Source organism: Saccopteryx bilineata, chromosome 3, assembly GCF_036850765.1.
Source record: "Saccopteryx bilineata isolate mSacBil1 chromosome 3, mSacBil1_pri_phased_curated, whole genome shotgun sequence".
In the NCBI taxonomy this organism is placed as follows: domain Eukaryota; kingdom Metazoa; phylum Chordata; class Mammalia; order Chiroptera; family Emballonuridae; genus Saccopteryx; species Saccopteryx bilineata.
Window position 1 is genome coordinate 245680969 of NC_089492.1, and position 27547 is coordinate 245708515.

At 46.0% G+C, this 27547-nt stretch overlaps 1 protein-coding gene across 1 annotated transcript in view; it reads left to right on the forward strand.

Annotated features, from left to right (window-relative positions):
• Nucleotides 1-27547, forward strand: part of PLPP3 (phospholipid phosphatase 3) — an 84808-nt gene that overhangs the window by 45753 nt on the left and 11508 nt on the right. Inside the window, exons 3-5 of the mRNA XM_066269087.1 lie at nt 14591-14871; nt 15287-15344; nt 23702-23878. Of these exons, the coding sequence (XP_066125184.1) occupies nt 14591-14871; nt 15287-15344; nt 23702-23878 (516 nt within the window). The remainder of the gene's footprint in view (nt 1-14590; nt 14872-15286; nt 15345-23701; nt 23879-27547) is intronic.

Consider the following 27547-nt stretch of genomic DNA (forward strand, 5'->3'; position numbering starts at 1 on the left):
AGCTAGGGATTCTTGTGGGTCTTAGCAGGCATCTCCAAACTATGGCCTGCGGGCCGCATGCGGCCCCCTGAGGCCATTTATCCGGCCCCCTGCTGCACCGGAAGGGGCACCTCTTTCATTGGTGGTCAGTGAGAGGAGCACTTATGTGGCGGCCCTGAGGGACAGTGAACTGGCCCCTGTGTAAAAAGTTTGGGGACCCCTGGTTTAGGATATGGTGTAAGGTGTGAGCTCTGGAATTTGTGTGAACTCCTCTGCTGTGGAACATGTAACGTGTTGAGCCTCATTGAGCCTCAGTCGGCTCATCTCTTAAACGGAGATAATATGTCTACTTATTAAGGTTTTCAGGATTAAATGAGCACATATAGAAAATAACTCAGTGCCTGGCTCCTACTGTATACTCAGTAAATTTAGCTATTTTTATTATAAATAAGTGAACAGATTTTTTTTTAAATGGTGAACTTGTTAGGGTCCAGCCACGACAAGTCTATTATGGGGTCTTCGAACGGAAAAAGGTATGGAATTGAAATAAATGATAGACAGGGACTTAAGATACACACACACACACACACACACACACACACAGATGGGTTTAGGAGGATGTCATAGCAAACAGTCTCTACTGTTCCTTAACTGTAACATCTGTGCTCCTAGAAGCACATCCACTTTTATTCATAGAAAAAAATGTGGTCTATCAGCAATTCAATTACGTTTCCAAGGCAACTCAAAGACAACCCCCACTGTACCATCCAAATCTACTTTACACCAATAAGAAACTAGCCCCCAGTCTCCTTCGGAGAACATGGGTGAGACAAATGAGAGTCAGGTGTAGCTCTTTGTTAACTAGGCAAATGAGGTGGGGTTTGGGCCCAGCACCTCTGTCCAGATTGCAAAAATACCCTGTTTGTTTATTTGGTCACCAACATGAACTGACTTAGCTAAGACCCTATCTCTGGTAAAAATAGAACCAGGAAAGGAACTGCATGCAGCTTTTGGACTGCTGTTTCCTGCTCTTTCCTTGTAGTTACTGAACTGGAACCCAGGTGTCGTGACTGTCGCTCCCGTGCTCTCTGCAGGAGCACCTTTACCTCCTGACCCAGCCCTTACATTTCAGCTGGAGGCATGTGTGAGACGTGGGCTCTGAATGCGATCTGCTCGCCTGCTTGCCTGCCGTTCAGTGCCAGAGTCCTCATGGGAAAGGGAATCGTTCACTTTAGGAGACTCGTTTCTGGCAAAGCTTTACAGCTTAAATTCAACAACAACAAGCACCTGTTTTCACCTTTCCCATTGTGGCTAGTCATAGACCGTGGTGGGATTCAAATAATTTAATAACCAGTTCTCTACCCTAATGACTGTTTTAAGCATAAAAAAAACTATATACCAAAGGGTAGTTTATAATTTTATGTATTTAATACTTTCACAGCTTCCGAAATGGGCGATAAGATAACCCTTGAAATCGATATTTCTGTTGGTTCATTGTGTCCTAGCTTCCTATTGGTTTCACCATTTGGGGAACACCTGCATACTCATAATATCTTGGGGGAATTTTGGGCGTACACAAAGCTGAAACAAAGGACAGCTTGTCACCCTCTGGCTGTTTGGCACTTTTTCCTCTTTACGTTATATGTTTGTTTACTGAAGTAACAAATGCAGGGGAATTAAAATGTAGTATTTCATCAAAGGTATAATGAGTTCTATGAAACGAATAAATAAATATTACAAGCATAGTTTCGTCAAATTTTTTTCACCTATGGACTGAGTGAACATTACCTCGGGCACTTAGAATACGCATTGCGCAGACGAACATTAAGAAAGAGTAAAGAATGTAAATTTGTGATTTCCACATTGGGCAGCTGCCCAGGTGCCCACCTTCGAGAGAACCCTGATTACAAGTGCCATTTTAACAACCAGTTCACCAAACTCAACAAAAAAACTAGGTATCGGTTCTGCAGACCCAGTGTGAACTGGCTGAATCCCACCACCAGTCATAGAGCCTGGTTGGCTCCTTCCAGAATCTGCTTCTTCTGATCAGAAGGCATGGGTGACACTCAGAGGTGGGCACTCGGAGCTGGGGATTGAGTCGTCCTGTGCTGCTACATGCAGGTTTGTTTCAAATAAATAACAAGGGAAGCCTTGACTGATTGGGTGCCCTTGCTTCTGTTTGAATGTCCCCATAACAAAGGAATGGAATGGCGCTGGTGGAGAAAGTCAGAAGTTGTAGAAAGCAGACACCCTTCTATGGCAGGAGATGGGGAAAAATCTGGTCATGTTGACCTCTTTTTCAGATGTACCTCAGATTCTGGAATTAGCATAAGAATTCCTTCCAAATCCACAAAGCAATGGATCCTGTCCCTGCCTTATAAAGGCTTAATGACTCTAGCAGCCATGAGATTAGGAGCAAATAGTAAAATATCATCTCCTATCTAGCCTCCTGTCATGTTGCGTGGTGCTGTGCTGTGAAGAGTATTATGGGCAATGGTTTTAATATTGAAAAAATTCTCAGAATTCTTTTTAAATAAATATGGGATCAGTGATTGCCGTGGTCAAGCCCTGAAAGGGGTTTATATAGATTCTTAATATCTAGCAGTTGATCCATGGGTGAATTCTCTCCTCTCTCCAGCCATAAAAGGCTACTTTAACTCTTGGATCCCATTGAATCTAATCCTCTTAATAATACTCCTAGCTGGAGAAAAACAGATTTTGGCATCATCTAACTTAGGTTCTGTGCTTATTTGTTCTGTTACTTGTGCTTCAACCTCAGGCAAAGCCATTGTCTCCCTTGGAAAACAGCTGTACCTTCCTTTTCTGTAAGGTGTTGACAATAGTTCACCAACTCCATGGGCTCTTTCTGAGGTCACATCAAATGGCCTTATGTTCATCATCAGTGAGAATCGTTCTTGTCATTTCTGTAGTGTCACACAGCTTATAAAGTGGCCTTCAGGTGCACATCTTCTCTTTTGCACCTGGCAGGTAGTCGCCTTGGGAGTTTGATTCTTACAGGTTAGGTTACTGGGGCTCCAGGATAGTGTGGCTTTCCCAAAACTAATTAGTAGCAGGGTCAGAACAGGAGTCCTCTGAGCCTAAGGCCAAAACTTGAAAAAATAACGGACACCACGGCTGCCTTCTAAAGCCTGCCTCCCTTCCACGATTATTTACCAAACAGCCATAGCGTAGCAGGTGCTGGGGACACAGCGGTGAACCTTAGCCCAGCTGGCTGCATGTTTTTCCTCATCACTGAGCTGCTAGAAGCAGCCCCATCTCCAGCAGACAACTAGCACCTTCAATACACATTGCCTTGTGATGTGATTTGTGTCCCCGTCTTGTCTCCCCAGCTAGATAATAGGTTCCTGGAAGGCAGAGAGCAGGCCTTTCCCTCTTGCCCATGGTAGTGACTAGATAAGCACCAAGCAGACGTTTCCTTCTACAGCAACCGTTCCTTGGCTGCCTTTTCCCCTACCTTCCAAAGGTCCCCGAAATCCCTGAGCCCACCTCTAGCTTTGCGGTTACTGTGTTGAGTGCCATGTCTATTTACTTGTCTGTATCCTGCTTACCCTGTTAGGTACATCAGGATATGGACCGATTTGATTTGATTATAGACTGCTAGTATAAGGCACAGACTTTGGTACTCAATATATATTTGTAAAAAAATCACATTTTTACATACCTTATGGGAAGAAAATCAAAAGGTCTTGGGTCCAAAGTTGTCAGAGGATGTCCAGAGCAGGAAGGAGTGTCTTATTTGCTTCCCTAAACATCTTAAATATGTTCCGTGATGCCCACGGAACGTGCTCTGTACCACATGAAAATTTTTTGCTGGAGAGACATGAAGAAGAGCTTAATGCATCCAAGACTTGTTTATTCAGGATCAGGCTCAGTTTGCCTACATCTGGACTTCATTACCCCACCACCACCACCCCGTCTCCCTTTATCTGAGAAAGCACTGCCAAGGAAACGAGGTTCCCCAGGACTGCCTCCTCATTAAAGGTTAGTCAAGTTTTCAACTCTGAAAAAAGTGAAGTCATGCTGGCCTGGCGGTGCCTTAGTGAGAGACCCCGTCCCCTAGTTTACAATCCACTACATCTGTGCAATTACCAAGGCCACCAACAGAGAGGGGGCCCATTAATCCTTCAACTGTGTCATCCCCTCTGATCAGATGGCTATGGAGTTTTTCTTGAGACCTACTTATCCCTGGAGAGGTGGTGGGAGGGGCATCTCTTTGCAATTTAACAAAACACAGGCATTGCGATTAGGATTTGCTGTCATTTGTTCCTTTGCCCACCACCCCGCTCATACCCTTGAAGAAATGAGAGCCCCCACAATTCTTCCTTAGGCAGAGCGCTGAGGGGTTAATGACTATTTGAATAATGTCTCTAATATGAAGTTGACAATTTTCTCCATTTTAAATGATAATGTTTAAGAGGCTGAGAAATCTGTCCTGTGAGTCAGACTGTATTAGAGAGTGGGTAAAGGGTTGGATAACATTTGTGAGCTATCTAATGGGCCAGAAACTAAGATGCTTTATCTTAAATCCTCTTCAACAGCTGCGAGAGATAGGTATTGTTTACCTCATTTACAATGAGGGAGGGAGGGAGGGTACTGAGGCTTACGAGGAGGATGGCGTGACCAGTGTAAGGTTACTCTGCTTAGTGAATGGGGGAGTGGGAATTAAAATCCAGGTCTGTCTGGCTTCAAAGCCCAGCACTTGAACTGACATTTATTGAAGTGCTATGCAGAGTGCTCTTTATTAGTGAGCTATCAGAGCTTTTAGATCTTGGACTTGGAGAGCTCAGTGTATGGAGGAAGACAGAACGTTGAGACCCCTGGGCAGGTGGTCGCGTGCCTGCGAGTGACTGATGGTATGTATTAGTGACTTGTATGAAGTGGTTTGTGCAGAAGGTGATACCCTGGTATAAGTAGATGGCTTGTTGAGTTCCCTGTAACAAGCAGGCATGTGGTAAACAGCTTGGTCTAGAAGCTGATGTTTGAGGCACATCCTGTTCTCGGAGCTTATGGTCTAAAAAGGAAGCAGGGCAAGTATAAGACTGACTCTCCTGTTAGACCCTCAAGAAGACTAAAGCATTGGTCAAAGAATAAAGAGAGAGTCAGAGCAGTGCAGGGTGCTGGACCCCAGAGGGAGCAGCAAAAACTTCAAAGGCAAAACAGTCCAAATGCTCTGAGAGAGAAATACAGTACTATGAGTGTTCATAGGAAGACTACCGAAGGTTATTTTCATTGACAAAGGCTTCATCATTCCCTGAGCCCTTCATCCATTTAATTATCACAACAGGTCTTGAGCTGTTGGTACCTCAGTGTCCCTGTTTTTACACACAAGGAAACTGAGTTCTCAGCTCAATCTTGGAAGACCCTTACGTGGAAGACCTAACCTTGTATGCCAGTTGGCACTTGTGCTCTACTTTGAAAGATATTTGGGATTCAGCAGAGATCCTGACATTCCAGGCAGAAGAGATTGCTTTGAGGATAGTAGGGGCTAAACAATAGACTCGCTTGCCTGGAGAAATAGAGAGTCTAAAGGAGTAAGACAAAGATAAGATAGGAAAAGATTACAGCAAGATTGTGAAATTCCTTGAATGTTGAGGAGTTTTTCCTGCAATTAATTGCCAAAAGATTGATGAAAGTATTTTAAGCTAGTTTGGTCAATTTTCCAGCCCACATAAAGATAAGACCTGAACCACAGCGGTGGCAATGCCAAGGGGAAGACAGAGAAAAAGATGACGTGTGAGAGGCCTTGCAAAAGCAGGGTGAGCAACATTGGATGACAGTGGGATAAGGGAGATGGAGGAGTCTACAATCTCGTGTCTTTGAAGTTGTATGTTTCATGGCACCTGGAGCAGAAATGGAAGGAATGAAAGTGAGGTTTGGGGCAGCAATTGGAATGAGTAGAATGGTTAGGAAGGCATGCTAATCCCGTTGATTTGATAGCCATTTGGGACATTTGACTGAAGATTGGAATAGGGCTGATAGAGGGTAAGGTGTAAGCTAAAACTAGAGAGGGAGAGAGGGAAAGAAGGAGAGAGAGATAAAAAGAGAGAGAAAGAGAGATGCCCTCTGGAGAGCATTTTCACCAAAGTATAATTGGAAGTATTGAAGCAGCTGAGATTACAGCAGACAGGCAGGAATACAACCTTAGGAAGACCTACCTTTGTCTGGTGGAAGCCAGAAGTAGAGCCACTGGAAGAAGGAAAAGCTGACTGAGAAAGAGGAAGAAAAGCAGGGTGGTGCTATCTTAAGGAAGTTTAGGAATATCCATGTCAAAAGGAGTGAGAGATGTGCGGTAGGCAATGCTAAGGAAGAACAGCCAGGAGACGCTTGCATGGACAAGGCAGAGCTAGTCATCTGGGAGGTACATGGCTTTGAGTTCTTCACTTTGGGGAAAAGAATGAAGCTTCATGCTTCAGACTGCCTTCTTCATAAGACACGTGGGCATAGGGTGGCCTCTGTGTTGTCCATATTCGAGATGATGGATTTTTTTTTTTTGTATTTTTCTGAAGCTAGAAACGGGGAGAGACAGACAGACTCCCGCATGCGCCCGACCAGGATCCACCCGGCACGCCCTCCAGGGGGCGACGCTCTGCCCACCAGGGGGCGATGCTCTGCCCCTCCGGGGCGTCACTCTGTTGCGACCAGAGCCACTCTAGCGCCTGGGGCAGAGGCCGAGGAGCCATCCTCAGTGCCCGGGCCATCTTTGCTGTGGGAGGGGAAGAGAGAGACAGAGAGGAAGGAGAGGGGGAGGGGTGGAGAAGCAGATGGGCACTTCTTCTGTGTGCCCTGGCCGGGAATCGAACCCAGGACTTCTGCACACCAGGCCAACACTCTACCACTGAGCCAACCGGCCAGGGCAGAGATGATGGATTTTTGACTTACCCATAAAGCCCACTGGTGGCCTGGGGAAGATCTGTGTCCTCATTAGCTTTCACAATCTATGAAGCACTGATCTTCTGCCAAAGAGGTTGAGGACAACCAAATGAGAGAATAAAAAATGAAATGTTTCATCAGTTATTGTAGTCACAAAGATACTGCATTTTCTTGCAGTAGATAGAGCCTGCAGCGTCAGAGAAAATACAGCTATGCTGTGTCTCCATTCTTAGAAGCAGGACCTAGACATGTTACATTTCCTTTCCCTTAGGACCGAGAAATACACTGAGAAATATGATTCTCCCTTTATTATTCTTCATCATCACATGTTTGTTGAATGAATCTCTTCTTGACTGAAAGCAGTTCATTAATCTGCACAGCGGAGATGTGAAAGAACAACTCAGTGCTCTGTGGCTAGCAGGGGCCTGGGTGTCCAAGTGCCTACGATGACATGTCCTTACCAGGGGCAGCATTCATTTCACTGGGGTCATAAGCCCTGCTGCCTGCTAGGACTTCTAAGAAAGCCAGCTTGATGCCATTGAACAGAGCTTAAAAACTAGAATGAGGAAGTCCAGGCTGCAGTGACTGCCCTGCCACAGCCTTATTTTTTGACTGAGAGTGTTTCACTGGCCTCTTTGCCCTTCACCAAACTCACTTATAACTTAGTAATTCACAGGCTGTTGTGAGAAGCAATGACACAGTAGATGTGAAAATGCTTTGTAAGCTGTAAAGTGCTATGCAAATATCATTATTCAAGCAGATCTGAATATAGGGAAGTTGGTCCTTCAAACTCAGTAGGGGAAAAGGATGAATTCTGCCTCTCTAAAAAGAGGGATCTTTGAGACACTGTGCAAAAACCTTAGTTTTCTTGAGATAATTCAAAATAGAGGGAAATGTTAAAAAATAACAAACAGCCTGATCTGTGGTGGTGCAGTAAAGAAAGCATCGACCTGTAATGCTGAGGTCACCAGTTCAAAACCTGGGGCTTACCTGGTCAAGGTCCATGTGGGAGTTGATGCTTCCTGCTCCTGCTCCTACTCCTCCCCCTCTTCTCTCTCTCTCTTTCTCTCTCATTCTCTTTCTCTCCTATCTCTCTAAAAATGAATAAATAATAAAAAAATAAAAATGACACTAACAATACAGTATGCCCTCTCTGCCTTGGGTGTAGACTTTCCTTCCACTTTGTACCCTCAAGAAAGCCATCTTAGCCTGACCTGGCGGTGGCGCAGTGGATACAGCATCAGACTGGGATGCGGAAGACCCAGGTTTGAGACCCCGAGGTCGCCAGCTTGAGCAAGAGCTCATCTGGTTTGAGCAAAAAGCTCACCAGCTTGAGCCCAAGGTCGCTGGCTCGAGCAAGGCGTAACTTGGTCTGCTGAAGGCCCACGTTCAAGGCACGTCTGAGAAAGCAATCAATGAACAATTAAGGTGTTGCAATGTGCAACGAAAAACTAATGATTGATGCTTCTCATCTCTCCGTTCCGGTCTGTCCCTATCTATCCCTCTCTCTGACTCTCTCTCTTGTCTCTGTAAAAAAAAAAAGAAAGCTATCTTAGCCTGATCAGGCAGTGGCACAGTGGACTGGGATGCGGAGGACCCAGGTTCGAAACCCCGAGGTCGCCAGCATAAGCACAGGCTAATCTGGTTCGAGCAAAAAGCTCACTAGCTTGGACCCAAGGTCGCTGGCTTGAGCAAGGCTTGAGCAAGGGGTTATTTGGTCTGCTGAAGGTCCACAGTCAAGGCACATATGAGAAAGCAATCAATGAACAACTAAAGTGCCACAACGAAAAACTAATGATTGATGCTTCTCATCTCTCTCTGTTCCTGTCTGTCTGTTCCTATCTATCCCTCTCTCTCTGTAAAAAAAAAAAAAAAAAAAAAAAAGTCATCTTAGATAAAATAGTCAAAGCCCATGTCACCTGTACACGTGTTTCCTGGTTCTACCCTGGAGGAGTGACACTTCTAAACTTCAGCTTGGAATGTTGTCTTCCAAGGAGCTCTGTGGAAGTATCTTGGAAAAGATGTTCTCTACAAGTATTTGTTAATTTTTTTGTTTCTCTTTCCCAATGGAAGAAGAAAATTAACTTTCAGAGGGCTCCTCTGCCCAGTGCTGGGCATTTGACATATCACGTTGAGTCCCCCTTGGCGATCCTGCCAAGTAGATGTTCTCAGTCTTCTTTCATAGACCAGGAGAACTAAACCAGAGCAGTGAAGTCACTTGCTTAAGGGAAGAGATGGCTCAGACCAAGGTTTCACTGGCTCCAAAGTCAGTGTCTCTTTCACCACCCTCTGCTCTCTTCCATCCAAATAGCCTGTCCTAATGTTTCTCCACACTTCCTCTCCCGAACAGTTCAATAGTTGTGAATATGTGGGCAGTGGAGCTCTTTACACCCAAAAAGACAGGAAGAGCGGCCCTCTTAGAATTGGAGACAAACTCACCCCGAACTGCAGCCGATTCTGTCCCCTCATAGCTTAATTGCAATGCTTTCCCAGTTTATTAGTTTCCAGATTCTGTGCCAAGAGCTTTAAGAGGCAGGTAGGGGAGAGTTCTCCTCTGTTCACCTGGCAGCCTGCCATCCCCTCCCAGAATCTGTTGCTTGCTGTTTCAGAAAGGGATCAACATTGAAGGCATTTTCCTCAGTAGTGAAATTTACATATCACAACCTTGCTGACTGAAGCAGAAATGAGGGCTCCAGGGGCAGGAGTCTGGGGGTGGAGACAGAGCTTTAGTAGGAGGAGAGAGAGGGGAGAGAGAAGAGCTTATTTTATTACCCAGAAATAAAAACATTGTGAGTAATGAATAAAGTCCGAAAGCAGTAAATCTGGGACTCCAGAGTTAGGTGTGTAACATGTCAGAGAACAATTTAAGCCCTCGCCTCTTCTGCAGAGGTGAGGTATGCGGGCCGTCATTCACAGCCCAAATTTCATTAAATGGTCTTTTAAAGGTTAGGATTACAAGAAGCCAAGTCCGGCTGGTTCATAATGATGATTTATGGCTGTGTTGTCGACTCCCCGACCCTTCTGTACGAGGGGATAGAGAAAATACATAATTTGTTGCTCATTAACTCCAAGATCTGTCAGGGCTGCCCCAGAAGCCATGTGGTCCTGGAGTCATGTGTCTGCTAAATGGCTTCAGCCTGGCTGAATCCTTGAAAATATACAACTGCTCTACTACAGAGGAAACTTTTTAATAACAATAGAAATAATAAAATTATCTCCATGTAGTCTGCCATGGGTCTTGGGATTTCAGAGTCAGAATATCTGGGTTATGCTTTTAATCCTATAGATCTGTGGTAGTCAACCTGGTCCCTACCGCTCACTAGTGGGCGTTCCAGCTTTCATGGTGGGCAGTAGCGGAGCAACCAAAGTATAAATAAAAAGATAGATTTAACTATAGTAAGTTGTTTTATAAAGATTTATTCTGCCAAACAGCGCAAATCCGACAAAGTACTTGGTAAGTAATTATTATTATATGCTTTAACTTGCTGTAACTCTGCTTTATAATTTTTATTTATTTATTTTTTACAGAGACGGAGTGAGTCAGAGAGAGGGATAGACAGGGACAGACAGACAGGAACAGAGAGATGAGAAGCATCAATCATTAGTTTTTCATTGCATGTTGCAACACCGTAGTTGTTCATTGATTGCTTTCTCATATGTGCCTTGACCGCGGGCCTTCAGCAGACTGAGTAAACCCTTGCTGGAGCCAGTGACCTTGGGTTCAAGCTGGTGGGCTTTTTGCTCAAACCAGATGAGTCCGCACTCAAGCTGGCGACCTCGGGGTCTCGAACCCGGGTTCCTCTGCATCCCAGTCCGATGCTCTATCCACTGCGCTACCGCCTGGTCAGGCTGTAACTCTTGCTTTATAAATTTTATAAAGTAAAGTTACTTCCCTACTTTATAAATCACCATTACTGTGGAACTGGTGGGCAGTTAAGAAAATTTTACTACTAACAGAGATACAAAAGTGGGTGGTAGGTATAAAAAGGTTGACTACCCCTGCTGTAGATAAATCAGGATCTCTCTGAGCCTCAGTATTACCATCTGTATAAAATGGGTATATCTTCTCTATATATAGAGTTGCAGATTACATGATACTGTAAAGTACAAAAGAAATGAGAATGATTGCTGCTGTGATTAGCATTGTTATTAGGGATTTGAAGTATCATAAAATGTTCTCCTTACCTCTTTATCTCCCCATGATGGGAGGAAGCATTTTAGCTTAGTTGTTTGCAAAACTGGGGCACAGAAAGCTGAAGTTTGAGGGACATTAGACCTGAAAGAAATCTGAGTTATAATCAAACCCTTTCTCTGTAAACTAATTGAATCAGAGAAGTGACTCACATGAGATTCATTAGTAAATTCACGTAAAAGATGCTAATTTGTGGTGGAAACCCACGTGTTCTTTCTCAGCATCAAACAGGAAATCACGCTCAAGCTGAGTCAGTTTAGAAACAGTTTCTTCATCTGTGACAGTGGTGTGTGACTCAAGGACCTCAGGAGCAATCCAAGTGCAGGCACTGCACGGGGCTTCGGTTCTGCTCATTGCCTGTGGTCATCTCCGAGGAAGTTACTTGCTTTCCTTCTGCTTATTACCTTTGGGTTGGGAGGTTAGTGGTGGAGGTAGCAGAGGAAAGTTGAGAATAAATGTCATTGCAATCATGAGGTAATAAATCACAGAGCCTAGCGCCCTCATTTTGCAAATGGAGAGCCTAACATCCAAAATTCCCTCAGTAAAAAGGGACTTGATTCCTAGTTTGGTGTTCTTCTCCTTGTGTCCAAAGTCACATGGGCATGACATAAATAAAGAAGAATAAGGAGTTAGAGAACACGATGGCATCAATAAACATCTGGAACTTGTTAGTCTGTCAGGTTACATAGGGTAAAAGTGTAAACAGGTTCAAAAGGGGAATTAGACCATGAATGGGGAAAGAATGCTGGGTGGGGACTTGGAACACCTGGGTCTAATCTTTAGATGTGAGTTTACTTGGAACTCTTCTGTGTATAATGGATCCTTTCATTTCTGACTCGCTGTGCTTCTCAGATTTTAATCTTTGCAACATGTTATCAAAGGACTTTTGGTAATGTTTAGAGGATATTTCCAATTTTGTAACAAGGCAATTGTGAGGACCACTGTCCTGCTCCCATTCATTCATTCATTCATTCATTCAACTGATAGTCTCTGAGCACCTCTGTGGGATCAGGTGTTGGTCCTGCTCACCCAGGGAAAGGGTAAGCCTGGGTTCTGGGCTGAACTTGCCTTTGCCTGTCTCCCTCTAATATAGGATCACACTCAGTATGATCTGGGAAACTGAAGTGTAGCACTTAGAAATAGCTAGCACTTAGAAATACAGACTTGCTGTGTGAATGGTAGCAGTGGAGGTAGCTGTTTTCCCTGTTGCATGCCCCTCCTTTCATGGCCATCTTATCCTCATACTTTGGAGCCTTTGAGGACTTGGATCAGACCCCTCGCCTTGATGCCTTCGCCTACTATGAAAGAAAAACAGGAGACTTTGGAAAGGAGTGTCCTGTGTGTCAGTCTACTGCTTCCCTTGTGGTTGAGATGTGCTCCCAGAAAGGGCAAGTGTAGCTCATTATCCAGCCCTGTGAGGCAGAGTGAAAGGGACTTTGTGGTGAGTGATGAGTTGAATATCGCTTGGCCTGGACTGTGGTTGCAACCAGGAAGTGGCCGGGGCTGTGCTGTGGAGTTAAGGGCAGCAGGCTGTGTGCTTTGGTGCATCACCAAACAGAACAGATCCTCTGTTGCGTAGGCAGCATAGGCATTTATCTCACAGGGAAGCAGCTGGCTCCACATTCTTCTCTTTCTTTTTTTTTTTTTTTTAAGAATTGCAAACCTAATAGCTGCCATTTAAAAAACCTTTTTATTTATTGATTTGAGAGAGAGAGGAAGGGAGAGAGAGAGAGAGCGAGAGCAAGACAGCAGGAGAAAAATTGAAACATCAATTTGTGATTTTACTTACTTATACATTCATTGGTTGATTCTTGTATGTGCCTTGACCAGGGATCTAACCCACACCTTTGGTGTATTGGGCCAATGCTCTAACCAACTGAGCTAACTGGCCAGGAATGGCCCCACATTCTTAAAACCAGACAGGTTTAGTTGAATGCTTCCTCTCTCCGAGCCTCCACAGTATCTATTATGGGTGTTGTGAGGATTTCACAAAATATAGAAAATCAATGCCTGGTATGAATTAGGTATTCAGTAATTGGTGGCTTTTTGTTTTGTTTGTTTTAAATAGTGATTAGTGTCCCCTGAGTGTCAGGACTCACTCGCAGTCCTGAAGGATGGGAAGGACAATGCAGGCAGACTTGAGGGAATTCCCAAACACTGACGGGCATTGTAACAAAACAGATTCCTTGGTTTGTTGACCAGTGTTCATTTCATTATATCATACTTCTAAAAAGGAAGTGTCTTGACCTGTCATGGCACAGTGTTTGGGGCTTCGACCTGGAATGCTGGGGTTCAGAGCTCTGGGCTTGCCAGGCCAAGGCACATACATACGAGAAGCAACTACTACGAGTTGATGCTTCTTGCTTTCCCCCCTTCCTCTCTCTCTCTCTTCTTTCTTTAATAAAAGCCAATAAGTCAAATCTTAAAAAATAGATAAATAAAAAGGAAGGTGGAAGAATCACTTTCTATGACTCAGTTCACTTACCACATCTAAGCCAACAACTCTGCAGAGGTGTGTAGCCTCCTTTCACGGAGAAGGAAACTGAAGCCTGGAGAGGTTAAGTACATAACTAACTGCTGAAGGACACGGGGTAGGTGGCAGAGCCTGGACCCAAACCTAGGACTTGGTCTTGGGGCATTCACCCTTCACTATGGAAACTCCCACCATGGCTCAGTGTTCGCACAACGTTGAGGCCCTTTGTAGAGTTAGAATGTTATTGGTGCCTGACCAAGCGGTGGCGCAGTGGATAGAGTGTCCGACCGGGATGTGGAGGACCCAGGTTTGAGACCCCGAGGTCGCCAGCTTGAGCGCGGGCTATTCTGGTTTGAGCAAAGCTCACCAGCTTGGACCCAAGGTCGCTGGCTCCAGCAAAGGGTTGCTCGGTCTGCTGTAGCCCCACGGTCAAGGCACATGTGAGAAAGCAATCAATGAACAACTAAGGTTTTACAACGAAAAACTGATGATTGATGCTTCATGCTTCTCATCTTTCTCTGTTCCTGTCTGTCTGCCCCTACCTATCCCTCTCTCTGACTCTGTTTCTGTAAAAAAAAAAAAAAAAGAAAAGAAAAAAGAAAAGAATGTTATTGGTGATCCTTTACCCCAAATCCCAGAATCCTCCCATTTGCTTAGATCCTCTGCCATCCTGACCACTCTTACTGTGTCTTTGATTCTTTATCTAACTGTAGTTTATATAGCTAAGTTCTTATTTATCTCTTTCTTCTGTTAAATATATATATATATTTACATAACAATATAGTTGGTTGTATGTTTTTCTTATTATGAGGGTACTACATGGCCAGGTGGGACTTTCTTGAAAAAGGGAAGTAATGACCATGTTAGTTAGCACTTGGAACTTTTCTCCTGTGCATGTTTGTAACTTTATACTTCTCAAATAGAAAATTGGGGTTTCCTAGGTAATAAGTTGCATTATATACTGAACATTCTCTTACATCATTAAATATTCTTTACAGCAGCAGTTTTGATGATGGTCCTGATACTGCCTGATTCCTCTGTTGGTTTCCTTTTAGATCATCACTGGAGAATTCTATCGGATCTATTACCTGAAGGAGAAGTCCCGATCGACGATCCAGAATCCCTACGTGGCAGCCCTCTATAAGCAAGTGGGATGCTTCCTCTTTGGCTGTGCCATCAGCCAGTCCTTCACAGACATTGCCAAAGTCTCCATAGGACGCCTGCGTCCTCATTTCTTGAGTGTCTGCAACCCTGATTTCAATCTGATCAACTGTTCTGAAGGCTATGTTCAAAACTACAAATGCAGAGGCGATGACAGCAAAGTCCAGGAAGCCAGGTGGGACCCCACCTCCTGTGTGCACTGTGTGTGTGCACCCCTTTGATGACAGAAGTCCAGGGAGCATGTGCTGAGCCTCTACGAGGTGCCAGCCCTGCGTGGGGCTCTGGGTTTGATGAGTGGGTATGGCGGAGTCCCTGTTCTTGAGGAACTCGTAACCAAATGATTGAGGTAGATTTGTAAATAAACCATTATGATACAGCAAGGATAAGTTCATTCATTTGTGCTCTTGTTTATTCATGCATTCACGGGTGCCTATGGAGTTTCAGGCAACTTGTCCAAAGCATCATCAAGGATGCAAGAACAAATGAGACAGTGCTGCTTTCAGCGTCACAATCTGGCGGGAAGATAGGCAGACAAACGTAACTCAGGAATGTGAATATGGCCCTTTCATGGCCCTCTCTTGTTCTTGCAGAAAGTCCTTCTTCTCTGGCCACGCCTCCTTCTCCATGTATACTATGCTGTATTTGGTGGTAAGTACCTACCATCTGATTCCCATGTCCAGCATCCAGCCCCAGCTTAAATCCCTTCTGTACATAAAACCCCCAGATTGATTAGGGACACATTTACTGTGAAACCCTTGATAAAAAGGTTAGCTAGAAAAATTAAGTTCTATTCTGAGCTCTGCCACTTCCTGAGGGCCGTGGCTAAAATGCCAACACTAGGGCAGGCACCAATTCGTGTAGCATGCCTGGTGTCTTCTCTGTTGTGCCTGTCACTTTGCCACCTTCTGTGGCTACTGAGAGGAATCAGAGACCTGGGCCTTGTCCTTCAGGGACTCAGCTATGCATTCTGTATTCAGCATTCAACCCATATTTGGTGACCAAACATTATGCACCAAGCACCCTGCTGGGAGTGGGAACACAAAGATTAGTAAGGCACCGACAGAGTCCTGGGGGAATTCAGCCTAGAGAAGCAGGCAGACTGTGACAACAGGCTGTTTCACTGTGCAAGAGGGGCTAGGGCTGTGTCGGTTGTCATAGATGCACAGAATTGTGGCAGCTCACCTGAGTGGGGGGTGGCAGAAGCCAGGGAAAGCTTCTGAGAGGTGAAGATGGGAGGACTGGAAGGGCTGCCTGTGTGTAGGTGAGAAGGAAGGAGGGCGGTGTTTTGGGAACGGTAGGTATTCAGTTCAGTAAGCGTTCATGGCCATTAGGAAGCAGGGAGTGGAGGGCACGCTGGGAGCTGAGAGGATCTGTGGGATCATGGGCCCAGCTCCTCCTGGTGCAGCTCAAATTAGGCAGCAGGTACCTGTAAAGGTCTTGTCCTTGGTTCTGCTCTGCTCGTCTCTCGGGAGTCAGCACTTTGCCCCCTCACCTTCTTCAGGCCAGAGTAGCCTTCCCTGGCCACCCTGTTCAACATGACAGACACCAACAGACACTTTGTTTGCAAGGGGAATCCACTATGATGCCAAATGTGTTTTCTCTTCTCCCTTTCTACCTCATCCTTCCATCCATCCATGTGTATCCTTCCTCCCTCCCTCCCTCCCTCCCTCCCTCCCTCCCTCCCTCCCTCTCTCCCTCCCTCCCTTCCTCCTGTTCTCCCAGTGTTAGTGGCCTGTAACTAGACCTTGGGTGAGCACCTGTGGACACTGAAAGAGCTCCACAAGTCATTTGTGTTTCATTACATGAAACCACTATGTGGAAAGCCTGAAAAGTACATTGCTACCAAACAACGGGACCCGTTCTCTGATGAAGGGTGGATGGAAGTGGGAGCACAGAGAAGGGGCTAGTAACGCTGCTGGGAGGGGCCTAAGTTCGTCCACAGGCTTTCCTTAATTAAGATCAGGCCAGAGGTTCTACTCAGACTCTTACAGAAGCTGTACACTTGTGTTTCAGACATGGGTGTTATAAAAATGTGTGACAGGTAACAGAGAGGAGCCTGAAGTTCATATGTCCCATGCAGATTGTCCTTCAGTTGTGACAGCTGTGTCATCCTGTCTCCTACTTTCTCCAAAGACAGAAGTCCAATACAAAAGACCGCAATGCTTTGTGTGCAAAGCACTAATTACCTAAGGAAGCCAGGTGGTTCTGTGGTTAGAGCTATGGACTTAGAACAAGGCAGATCTTAAACCATATAAATTATGCCTCTTTGAGCAAGTGACATGACCCCTTTTGGCCTTGTCCTTTTTATCTGCAAAATAAGCACAATGGTGTGTCCACCTGACAGAATGATGCGACCGTGCAAGCTACGTCCTTTAAGCACCTAGCACAGGGTCTAAAACAGTGCTCTGCAAAATGGTAGTTTCTTTTTGGACCCCTGATAGTGACAGCAAACAAGATCTATTTCCTTTTAGAGGAGGAGAAAAGTCAAATGAAAGTTTCTCTTTTGTTCTGGAAGCAGTTGAATGACTTCCCAGAGAGCAATTCCAGTTCTGCACCATGTAGACGAGTCACCAGGCACATGAAGCAGAGCCAAGCGTGAGCCACTGAGGAGATGAGAGAAGGGGGAGAGAGCTTTTCCCTGTGGGTGTCAGTGATCTGGACACACTTTCAGGAAGAGAGCAGGCAGGGATAGAAGGAAGGACAAAAGCCTCCTTTTCGCTCTCAGCAGAGTCCCCAGAGTGATGGAAATGAAGTGAGAGGACAGCACCGACCTGTTTCACCAGTATGCAAATCATGTAATGAAACACAAATGACTTAGCAAAAGCGGAGCGTGACTCACGCCGCGTCTGACTCTGCTTGTTCAGACCAGAGGAGCCAGACTGAATGCAGCCAGAGCTTTCTAAGGAGGTTTTGTTAGAATTCCACAGGACCCCGATTTTGGAGCTAGGACCAGGAAGAAGAGAACTCCATTCACGGAATGAGTTTTCTGTGCCAGGGACTTCCACACGCCCTCAGTAGCGGTGGGGGGTGGGGGGGTGGGGGGGTGGACAGCAAACACCTTTCTATTGTAATCTTCATTGTATCTACAATCAGCAGTTTTAGCAATTGGAAGAAAAAAGTACAAGAAAAGGACTTTAAGTTTAGATTCTTTTTTCATGAAGGAACGTATTTTATTCATGTCTGTGTCTTTCAAAGTTAAGAATATAATAGATGCTCACAACATGTGGGGGATTTTTGTTTGTTTTGTTTTGTTTTTTTAATGAACAAATCCCCTTCTGTTATATATGAGAAAGCAGAAATTCAGAGAAGTAGCATGACTTGTCCAGAGTCATACAGACCTCACGCAGCAGAGGAAAGATTCAAATCTAGTTATTCAGACTGCAAGTCAAACACGATCTACCTTCTGCAATGTCACAGGATGGTTAGGAAGTGGATTCTTCCAGCCCAGAAATCTTCTCACAGATGGGGAAGTGAAGACGGATCAGACAGGACCTCAGAGCTGCTGACCAATAGGAGAGGTCAGGGTGATGGAGGCTTTCTGGTTTTCTCTCCAGCTCTGCTCACCCCATGCCTAAAACCACTGTTTTTCGGGGTGCCTAGGACTTAGAAAGCTCCTGTAGGAATTCAGATTCTGGGAAAGTTGCCTTGGTTCAGGACAGGGACATTATATCCTTGTGGTCCAAAGGTTTCACTTTTTCTCCTGAATTAGGGCTTCCTGCCCTGTGGAGTGAAAGTGAATGGAGCCTCCTGACCCACATGGTGTCCCCAGGCTCAGATTTCCAAGGGAGCAGGGCACTCCAGAAAGTCCTCACAGATTGTGGGGAGGCCTAAGCCTCTGGCCTGGAATGGCTCCTGCGAACTGGGCTGTGAACCAGCAAAATTCAAGTTGATTGACTTTTGATTCATGTGGGATGGAGGAAGTTATCAGGTGCTCTCATCAGCCTGAAAGTCTTTTGCTGCCAGCTTACTTTTCAAATCAGAAGTAGCCCCTGGGTGGAAGGTCATTGTGTAATCTTTTTTTTTTTGGCAATTTACTTGTTTTGGTGAAATCAAGCCCAGTCATTGAGTAAAGCTCGTTTACCAAAGCAAAGGGGTGGCCTGGATTTCTGGAAGAGTGCTTTGCGCAACCCTGAGATGGAGATGCTGTCCTACCTGTTTCAAAAATGAGGAACGCTTAGAGAATTTAAATTCTCTAAGCAGTCAGTGGTAGAGCCTGGACTGCAATCAGGGCTATCACCCCCAAAATTCACTTTACTGCCACTCTGCTTTCCCCTGAAGCCCCAGCTGCAGACACCAGGGTCAGTACCGAGAGCTCAGGATGTTTCTCCATAAATGTGTTTGTTCCTGATGGATATGGGCGTGGGAGATGGGGGACAAGCTTCCCCCCACCCACTGTAATTTCAGGTCTGACTGCTTTCCAAAGAGATTCTTTCCCCATGGCCCCTGACTTCTTGCTTCTTCATGAACAAACACTCTCTTCCTGAAGCTATTCTGACGGCTGGTCTCTCTTCCTCTCTCCTCAAATTCCTCTCCTGTTGTTGTTGTTGTTGTTATTATTATTATTATTATGCTCCAGCCTTAAGTATCTGAGTCAATGGAAGGGGTGGGGGAAGATACGTGCCTTCTCTGGTTGGGAAACCCACCCTTCCTCAGCCCCACCCTGATTTCCAAAGCCTGTGACCTTAAGTCTACATGGAGGGGGGCAGGGAGAAGTTTTGGAGGATTTTGAACAAGCATTTTCAGTTGAGGGAAATTACAAAATCTAGGGGCTCACAGGTCCAAATTAAGAAAAAATGGTTAAGCCTGACCTATGGTGGCGCAGTGGATAAAGTGTCAATCTGGAAACGCTGAGGTTGCCAGTTCAAAACCCTGGGTTTGCCTGATCAAGGCACATATGGGAGTTGATACTTCCTGCTCCTCCCCCCTTCTCTCTCTCTCTCTCTCTCTCTCTCTCTCTCTCTCTCTCTCTCTCTCTCTCTCTCCCCTCTCTATAATGAATAAATAAAATCTTTAAAAAAATGGTTAAGCCCTGGCTGGTTTGCTCAGTGGGTAGAGCATAGACCTGGCATATGAACATCCAGGTTGGATCCCTGGTCAGGGCACACAGGAGAAGTGACCATCTACTTCTCTCTCCCTTCTTCCCCTCCTTCTCTCTCTCTTCCTCTCCCACAGCCAGTGGTGTGATTGGTTCGAGTGTGGCCCTGGGTGCTGAGGATAGTGTTGGATCAGGTGCTAAAAATTAGCTTCCTTGATTTGAGCATTGACCCCAGAGGGAGGTTGCCTGGTGGATCCTGGTTGGGGTGCATGTAGGAGTCTGTCTTTCTATCTCCTCTCCTCTCACTTTAAAACAAAGAAAAATGGTTAGAGAGTAAGATTATCTGTTGATTGAGCAGCATATGGTGCCAGGCACTTGATCTTTGTTACCACCAACCTGTATTACCATCTGTAAGGTAGTGGTTGTTACACTTATTTCCTATGTGAGAAAACTGAGGTTCAGTGAGGCTTTTCTGATAAAAACCTGTGCTCTTTCTGTTACTCACCCCACCCCATCCACTGAAAACACTTGCTGGAGGGAGATCAGCCCATAATGGGTACAATACAAATAGACTCTTCCTTGTTCCCTGAACTGGCCATTGACCTAAAGATTTGTGTTAAGTGGGAGCTACAACATCATCCCCATCCCAACTCCCCAAAGGAAGGGAGCTTTTGATTCATCCTGGTAGAATTTGCCTTTAGGTCATTTCAGCGGAAATGAGGGCTCCACCTTTTATGGTGCTGCGTGCCTTGCTTAAAACCTTTGAATTTTCCACCATTGCTTCCAGCAGCATCTCTCGATGGGGACTCAATAGGTAGATGTTCTATAAAAATAATTATTATAAGTGACGAAAGTAAGGATTTAGTATACCAATCTTTTCTTTTAATCTTTTTTCTTTTGAAGCTGGAAACGGGGAGAGACAGTCAGACAGACTCCCGCATGCGCCCAACTGGGATCCACCTGGCACGCCCACCAGGGGTGATGCTCTGCCCACCAGGGGGCGATGCTCTGCCCACCAGGGGCAATGCTCTGCCCACCAGGGGGCGATGCTCTGCCCCTCCGGGGCGTCGCTCTGCCGCGACCAGAGCCACTCTAGCGCCTGGGGCAGAGGCCAAGGAGCCATCCCCAGCGCCCGGGCCATCTTTGCTCCAATGGAGCCTTGGCTGCGGGAGGGGAAGGGAGAGACAGAGAGGAAGAAGGGGAGGGGGGTGGAGAAGCAAATGGGTGCTTCTCCTATGTGCCCTGGCCGGGAATCAAACCCGGGTCCCCCGCACGCCAGGCTGATGCTCTACCGCTGAGCCAACCAGCCAGGGCCTAGTATACCAATCTTTATTTTAAAAGATCCTTAATATTCCATGTAGTATAAATCCGAAAAGACTGACCTACTAAATAAAGACCGAGTCCCAGCCTCTGCTTACCCCTAGCCTGTTTCTCCTCACCCCTGTCCACCCTCTCCGGCTGCGTGACCGATGTGCAGTGCTGGGCGGCTCTGGTGGCTGGCTTGGAAGTCACCACTGCGCTGGGATGCAGCCCTCACTACTGTCCCCTGACTCCTAGCATACACCTATTCGTCTTCAGGATTCAAGTCAACTATCTCTTCCACTTAGTAATTGACCCTGGCTCCCCAACTCCTTTTTAAGACCCCTGAGTATACTTATTTTTGTTTTCATGTATTCCACCCTCCTCCCGAGTTATGATCCATAGGAAGATGGTCTGGCACTGAAACCTCAAATACTTGGAAGACTATTGCAAAAACCCAATGATAATTTATCATGTCTGTGGCCTCAGCATGTGTCAGAGTGCCTGGTATGTTTATTTATAATTTTTATTTTATTTTACTTCTCCCTAGTTCCACAGATTTGGCCTTCTGGATTATTTTTAGAATATTTTTTTTCAAGTTTTTTTTTTCCTCCAAATTTTTATAGGATATTTCATGGAAATCTGAGTGAAGTTACATGCCAATATAAGAGTTTATAAGTGAAGTGTTTTTAAAAATGAATGTTCTTATAAATAAAAGGTCCCTTATTTTATAAAGACTATGTGGTTCTTTGTAAGCTAATTATGATTTATTTAATCATCTTTGCTATTCTGATGATTTTACTTCTTTAACTTTTTTTTTTTATTATTTTTCTAAAGTAAGAAGTGGGGAGGCAGAGAGATGGACTCCCTCATGTGCTTGACCAGGATCCACCTGGCATACCCACCAGGGGCGATGCTTGGCTCATCTGGGGCGTTGTTCCCCAGCAACGGGAGCCATTATAGCGCTTGAGGTGGAGGCTATGGAGCCATCCTCAGCGCCCAGGCCAACTTTGCTCCAATGGAGCCTTGGCTGTGGGAGGGGAAGAGAGAGAGAGAGAGAGAAAGCAGAAGGGGTGGGGGGAGAAGCAGATGGGCACTTCTCCTGTGTGCCCTGGCTGGAAATTGAACCTGGGACTTCCACACACTGAGCCAATGCTCTACCACTGAGCCAGCCGGCCAGGGCCTGGTTATTTTTTATATATGAAAAACCATTGCTTTTTATCACTTGTTTAACAGCCAACAATATTAATGCATTCCCTTAATTATGTTTTTGTTATTTTTAGTTTTCCAGTAATACATTCATATAATTTCCTAATGATTGTGACGTTGCCTGCTATTTTCCAGGCCTGGATTTTTGAAATAGTCTTCCAAGTAGATGAGGTTTCAGTGCCAGACAGTCTTCCTACCCGGGCAAGAGTGACTCCGGAATCTTCCACTCTTCCGTCTCCTCCAGATCTGCCTCTGGCGTGTTCACTCCTGATCACCGAAGGAAAGTGTCCCTTAGTCTCAGGAAGGGCAGAGGTCTATCTTTAGGCCATCAGCCCCTCCCCTCGGTTCTCTTTCCCTTTCTCCTGGTCTCTCCGAGCGCTTTGCTTTGATTTGTAGTCGGAAGTTCTTCTTGTCCCCTTGCCTCTTCCCCCCTCATTTCCCAAGTTCCCACAGAAACCTGGGAAGTAGGTTGTGCCCAGAGGTTAGAACGGAAACTGCAGCAAGATAACTCTGGGGGACAATGCCCAGTTGACGTCATTTCAGCTTCTTTGCTTTGGCCAGAGGTGTTTTTTTTTTTTCTTCTTCTTCTTTCATTTTTTCTTCAGGTTACTTTCCTGCCCCACCCAGCCCAGTGTCTGTCAAGCTCTGAAAGTTCTTTAGCATTGTCTGGTTGGTTTATGTGTTTCCTTGTTTTCTAATTCAAAATCCATAGTCCCAAGGAGTGACTTAGAAACTTGCCCTTTGATAGCCTTGCTTTCTTCCGAAGCGGCAGCATCTCCTTGTGACTATTAAAATAACGTCTGCTTATCATCATGCCTCTTTATTTCCATCACAATCCTGAGAGGCAGGCAGTGTGTAGGGATTGCTAGCCCTACTCTCCAAGAAACACTCAAAGGTGTTAAATGAGTTATCATTTGTAAAAACAAACAAACAGAACCTCTCGCCCTGGCTGGTCGCTTGGCTGGTTAGAGTGTTGTCTTGATATGACAAGGCCGAGGGTTCAATCCCTGGAAGACTCAACCAATACGCACATAGGATGCTTCTCTCTCTCTTTCTCTCTCTAAAATCACTCCATTAAAATTTATAAAAAGAAAGAAATCTCTAGTAACCCTGGTTACTGTTCTTTAATTAGGTTTAATCCAGAAGTAAAGAAAAGGAAGCTAAGCGTTTATTCCGTGTCTCATATGTGCCAGGAAATGTGCTAAGCCCTTGTCATGTATTCTCTTCCTTAGCTCTTTCTAGCCGGATTCCCTAGAAAAAGTTCATTTTTCTTATTTTTTTTTAGTACAGGAACTAAGGATGAAGGTTTAAATAGCTGGCTTGAGGTCGTGTCCAAGGTGAATGCTCTTTCTACAGCACGCCAAACTGAAGGGGGGGGGGGGTAGCGTGCGCCAACCTGGAGCTAGAACGCGGGCCCACGGTGAGTTACTCAGTGTCTGTTCATTCTGTCTCCTGCCTGCAGCTGTACCTTCAGGCCCGCTTCACTTGGCGAGGTGCACGTCTGCTTCGGCCCCTCCTGCAGTTCACTCTGATCATGATGGCCTTTTACACGGGACTGTCCCGCGTTTCTGACCACAAGCACCATCCCAGCGACGTGCTGGCAGGATTTGCTCAAGGAGCCCTGGTCGCCTGCTGCATAGTAAGTAGCATCGTGTCATCAGGGTACAAGCTGAGCCCTGGACTGCTGCTTGGTAAATGTTTCCAGCTCAGTGACCAAAGCCAGGGCCAACCCTCTTCTCTGCTTGGTATCTGAAGAGTCGCCCTACCCCGGCGCCCTTCCGGTAAAATGGGAATAATGACTGCTTCTTTCAAGCCCGTGCGTTTTCATGCAACAGGGTCTGAAAATCCTCTGTGGCAGGCTCGGGCTCGTAGAACGTGGCAGTTGGAAGAGATCTTAGATATTGTCTAACTCACTTTATCTTTGAGGACATGTAGGGTTTGAGGGAGGAAGAAACTTGTAGCGGGTCACATGTCACGTCTAAGTCCCTGACTCATAGTGCTCAAATGCTGCTTTGGTGGACACTTACTATTTTTTTTAAAAGATTTTTTTGTTTATTCATTATAGAGAGGAGAGAGAGAAAGAGAGAAAGAGAAGGTGGGGAGGAGCAGGAAGCATCAACTCCCATATGTGCCTTGACCAGGCAAGCCCAGGGTTTTGAACCGGCAACCTCAGCATTTCCAGGTTGACACTTTTATTCACTGCGCCACCACAGGTCAGGCGGACACTTACTATTTAGTAGGACTCAGCTTCTTGGAAAACATCTCTGTCCCACTGTGACCTTTGGTCAAACCCTACCCTCAATGTTGGCTGGATAAGAGGAAGTTTGGTGAAGGCGAGGGCCTCGCCCAGCCCTCAGGCCTTACCCGGCAAGTCTCAGGCCTCCCTAGAAAATCAGGCCACAGTTCTGATTTGCTCCAAATGTATGGGCTACACTTTTCACATACTGATCCCAGCAAGCATGGGAGAAGGTATTTTACCTCTTTGAGCCTCTGTCTCCTCCAGAATCTTTGCTTTTCCGGCCTGCTAAGAGTTTTGAAGGGCTTATTCGGCAAACACGAAGGAGTACCTATTCCGATATTATGCCTTCCCAGTCCGGCAGGAATCCCAGAATACAGCAATGTCTGGGTGTCTAAGCACCATGCTTACAGGTTGTGTTGTTGTTGGTATGACCCTTGCGCATTCACAGTAAGAAGCATGAACACTGGAGAGATATAAACCACCCCTGTCCTTTCCTATTCCTCAGCCTGGCTGCAACCCCATCTCCTCTTATGACAACCTCTCTCCCTCGCCTATGAGAATGTTTTCTGTGTTAAAATTGTTGATGCGTGACTCGTTTTCAAATGTGGGTGCCTTAGGGCCAGGGACCATATGTAACGTATATGTTGTTCTCTCTGTCTCACCAAGGCCTCTTGGGGATCCTGGCTCAGAATAAGTAAGTGCATGCTTAATCAGAAAGAAGCTAGAACCAGTGAGTTGATGTGCCCTTTCTTGAGAACACTGTAAGGGACATTTTCTTGAAGGCAGAGTGATGGCTGCGGCACAGCCCTTGCTCCCGAGAAGATGCCAGGCCAGCTGCTCCCCCAGTCAGGCCAAGCACAGGGGCTCCAGTGGAGTGCAGGGCTGCGGTGGGGACAGGGATGGCCCGTCAGCCACTGGCGAGGGCCTGACTCCATGCCGTGGGCCAGAAGAAGCATGGGGAGTTGGCGATCAGAGTGGGCACCACAGAGGAAGCAGCATCTGAGCTGTTTGCCAGGCTGGCATGGGAGCCCTAACCCAAGGGACTGGCTGTTCTGATGGCTTCATTCATTACTTTCTTTTTTCAGTCCGGGCCAGAAGGGAGAGGAATTGAGGGAGCAGCCGATAATGAGAGCCGCTGTCACTGACCAGTTTGTTCTCTGATGCTGGGTCCTTTCATGTGAAGTGACAGTGGGGGATGGGAGTGCGCACGAACCGCTAACCCTTTGCTGGCTGTGCCCTTCTCAGCGGGAGGAGGCCCGCAAGGCCTGCTGCTGTGTTTTCTTTCTTGGCGCCACTGCCCTAATTAGAGTCTCCTGCACCCCAATTAAAAAACTAAAAGATTGGGGATCCTTCATAGCCTTCCTCTCTTTTATATCCTGGAGCACTGGCCGTGCACAATTAGACCAAGTGTCTGGGACAACCAGGGTTTATTTTTAAGAAGGGAAATGATTACCTGACCTGTAGTGACACAGTGGATAAAGCATCGACCTGGAATGCTGAGGTCGCCGGTTTGAAACCCCGGGCCTGCCTGGTCAAGGCACGTAAGAGAAGCAACAATGAGTTGATGCTTTCTGCTCCTTATCCCACCCACCAACTTTCTCTCTCTCTGAAATCAATAAATAAAATCTTAAAAAGAAAAAAAAGAAAAAAAGAGGAAACTGAAAGCTTCTGACTTTTATCCTGTTTGGCTCTGGCCTACTGAAGCCTAAGATAGGAATTTAGTCCTAGCAGTTGTAAAGTACCTACTCTGTGCTGGCACTGTTCTAGATCCTTTACCATCATTTCCTTTTGGGTCCACGAAGCCCCATTTTACAGATGAGGTCACTGAGGCTCAGAGAGATGACCCTAGTCATCCAAGGTTTAGAACTAGTTGACAGATGCTCCCTGACTCCAAAGTGTTGCCCTGTGCACCTGGCAGGAGAGATGGCGAGGGGAGCTGAGGTCAGCCAGAGTTAACCCGACGCATAAGCAGCAGAGATAGCTGCTTCGAAGGGCATATGAGGGTGTCCAGGGCCTCCCTATGGGCTGATCCAGCCATTGCTCTGCATCCGAAAACCTGTTTTACAGTGCAAAGGTGATGTGGAAAGGGGTGTCTTATAGAACTTCCCCCCAGAATCAAGGCTGGCTATCCTGGTGAAACCCAGGAAAAGCCACGTTCTCTTATCACCCATGAATGTGGCTGTGTGGAATGTGTCTTGAAGCACAGAGGCGTCATCTGAGGTTGCTTAGGAGGACCAAGAAAGAGGTGGTACAATGTGGCACAAGGCCACAGCATGGGGTGCCAAGAACCCAGAGTCCATTTCCCACTCTGCCTGATACCCTCCTCAGCCAGGCTTTGATGGGCCCCTATTAACGTAACACAGAAATAATATTTCCCACCGTTTAGTGGAGGCTCAGTATGCCAGCCGCTGTGTTAAGTACTTTACTTATATCCACTGAGGAGATGGGAAAATAGAGACTCGGAAGGTTTAAGATACATGGAGAAAAAGTAGAGAAGCCAGGATGTGATTCCACATAGAGGCAGTGTTGCCAGATCCAAGCTTCCTTTAAGGGCCCCACATCTCCTCCCCTCAGCAGGCACACCGAACCTATGCGTATTCGCCAACACCCTGAGCTCGTACCTTCCACAGTGGTCCCCCTGATGTAGAGCAGTTCCAGCTTCCTCATCTCTGATGAATTCTTCTCTTAGTTTCCCATGTTTCTGCTGTAACAAAACACCACAAACTTAGTGGTATAAAACAGTATAAATTCATTTTCTTACCGTTCTTGAGTTCAGAATTCCAAAATGGGTCTCACTGGGCTAAATAAAATCCATGTGTTGGCAGGGCTGTGTTCCTCTTGGAGGCACTAAGGAGAATCCATTTTCTTGACTTTTCCACTTTTAGAGGTTGCCTGCATGCTTTGGCTTGTGGCCCCTTCCCCTATCTTCAAAACCAGTAGCATAGCATTATTAAATTTCTTTTTTGCTCTCTCTGGTCCCTGCTTCCATAGTCAAATCTCCTTCTGTGATTCTGACTCTTGCTTTTCTACTTATGAGGACTCTTAGGATTACATGGGGCCTACCTCGGT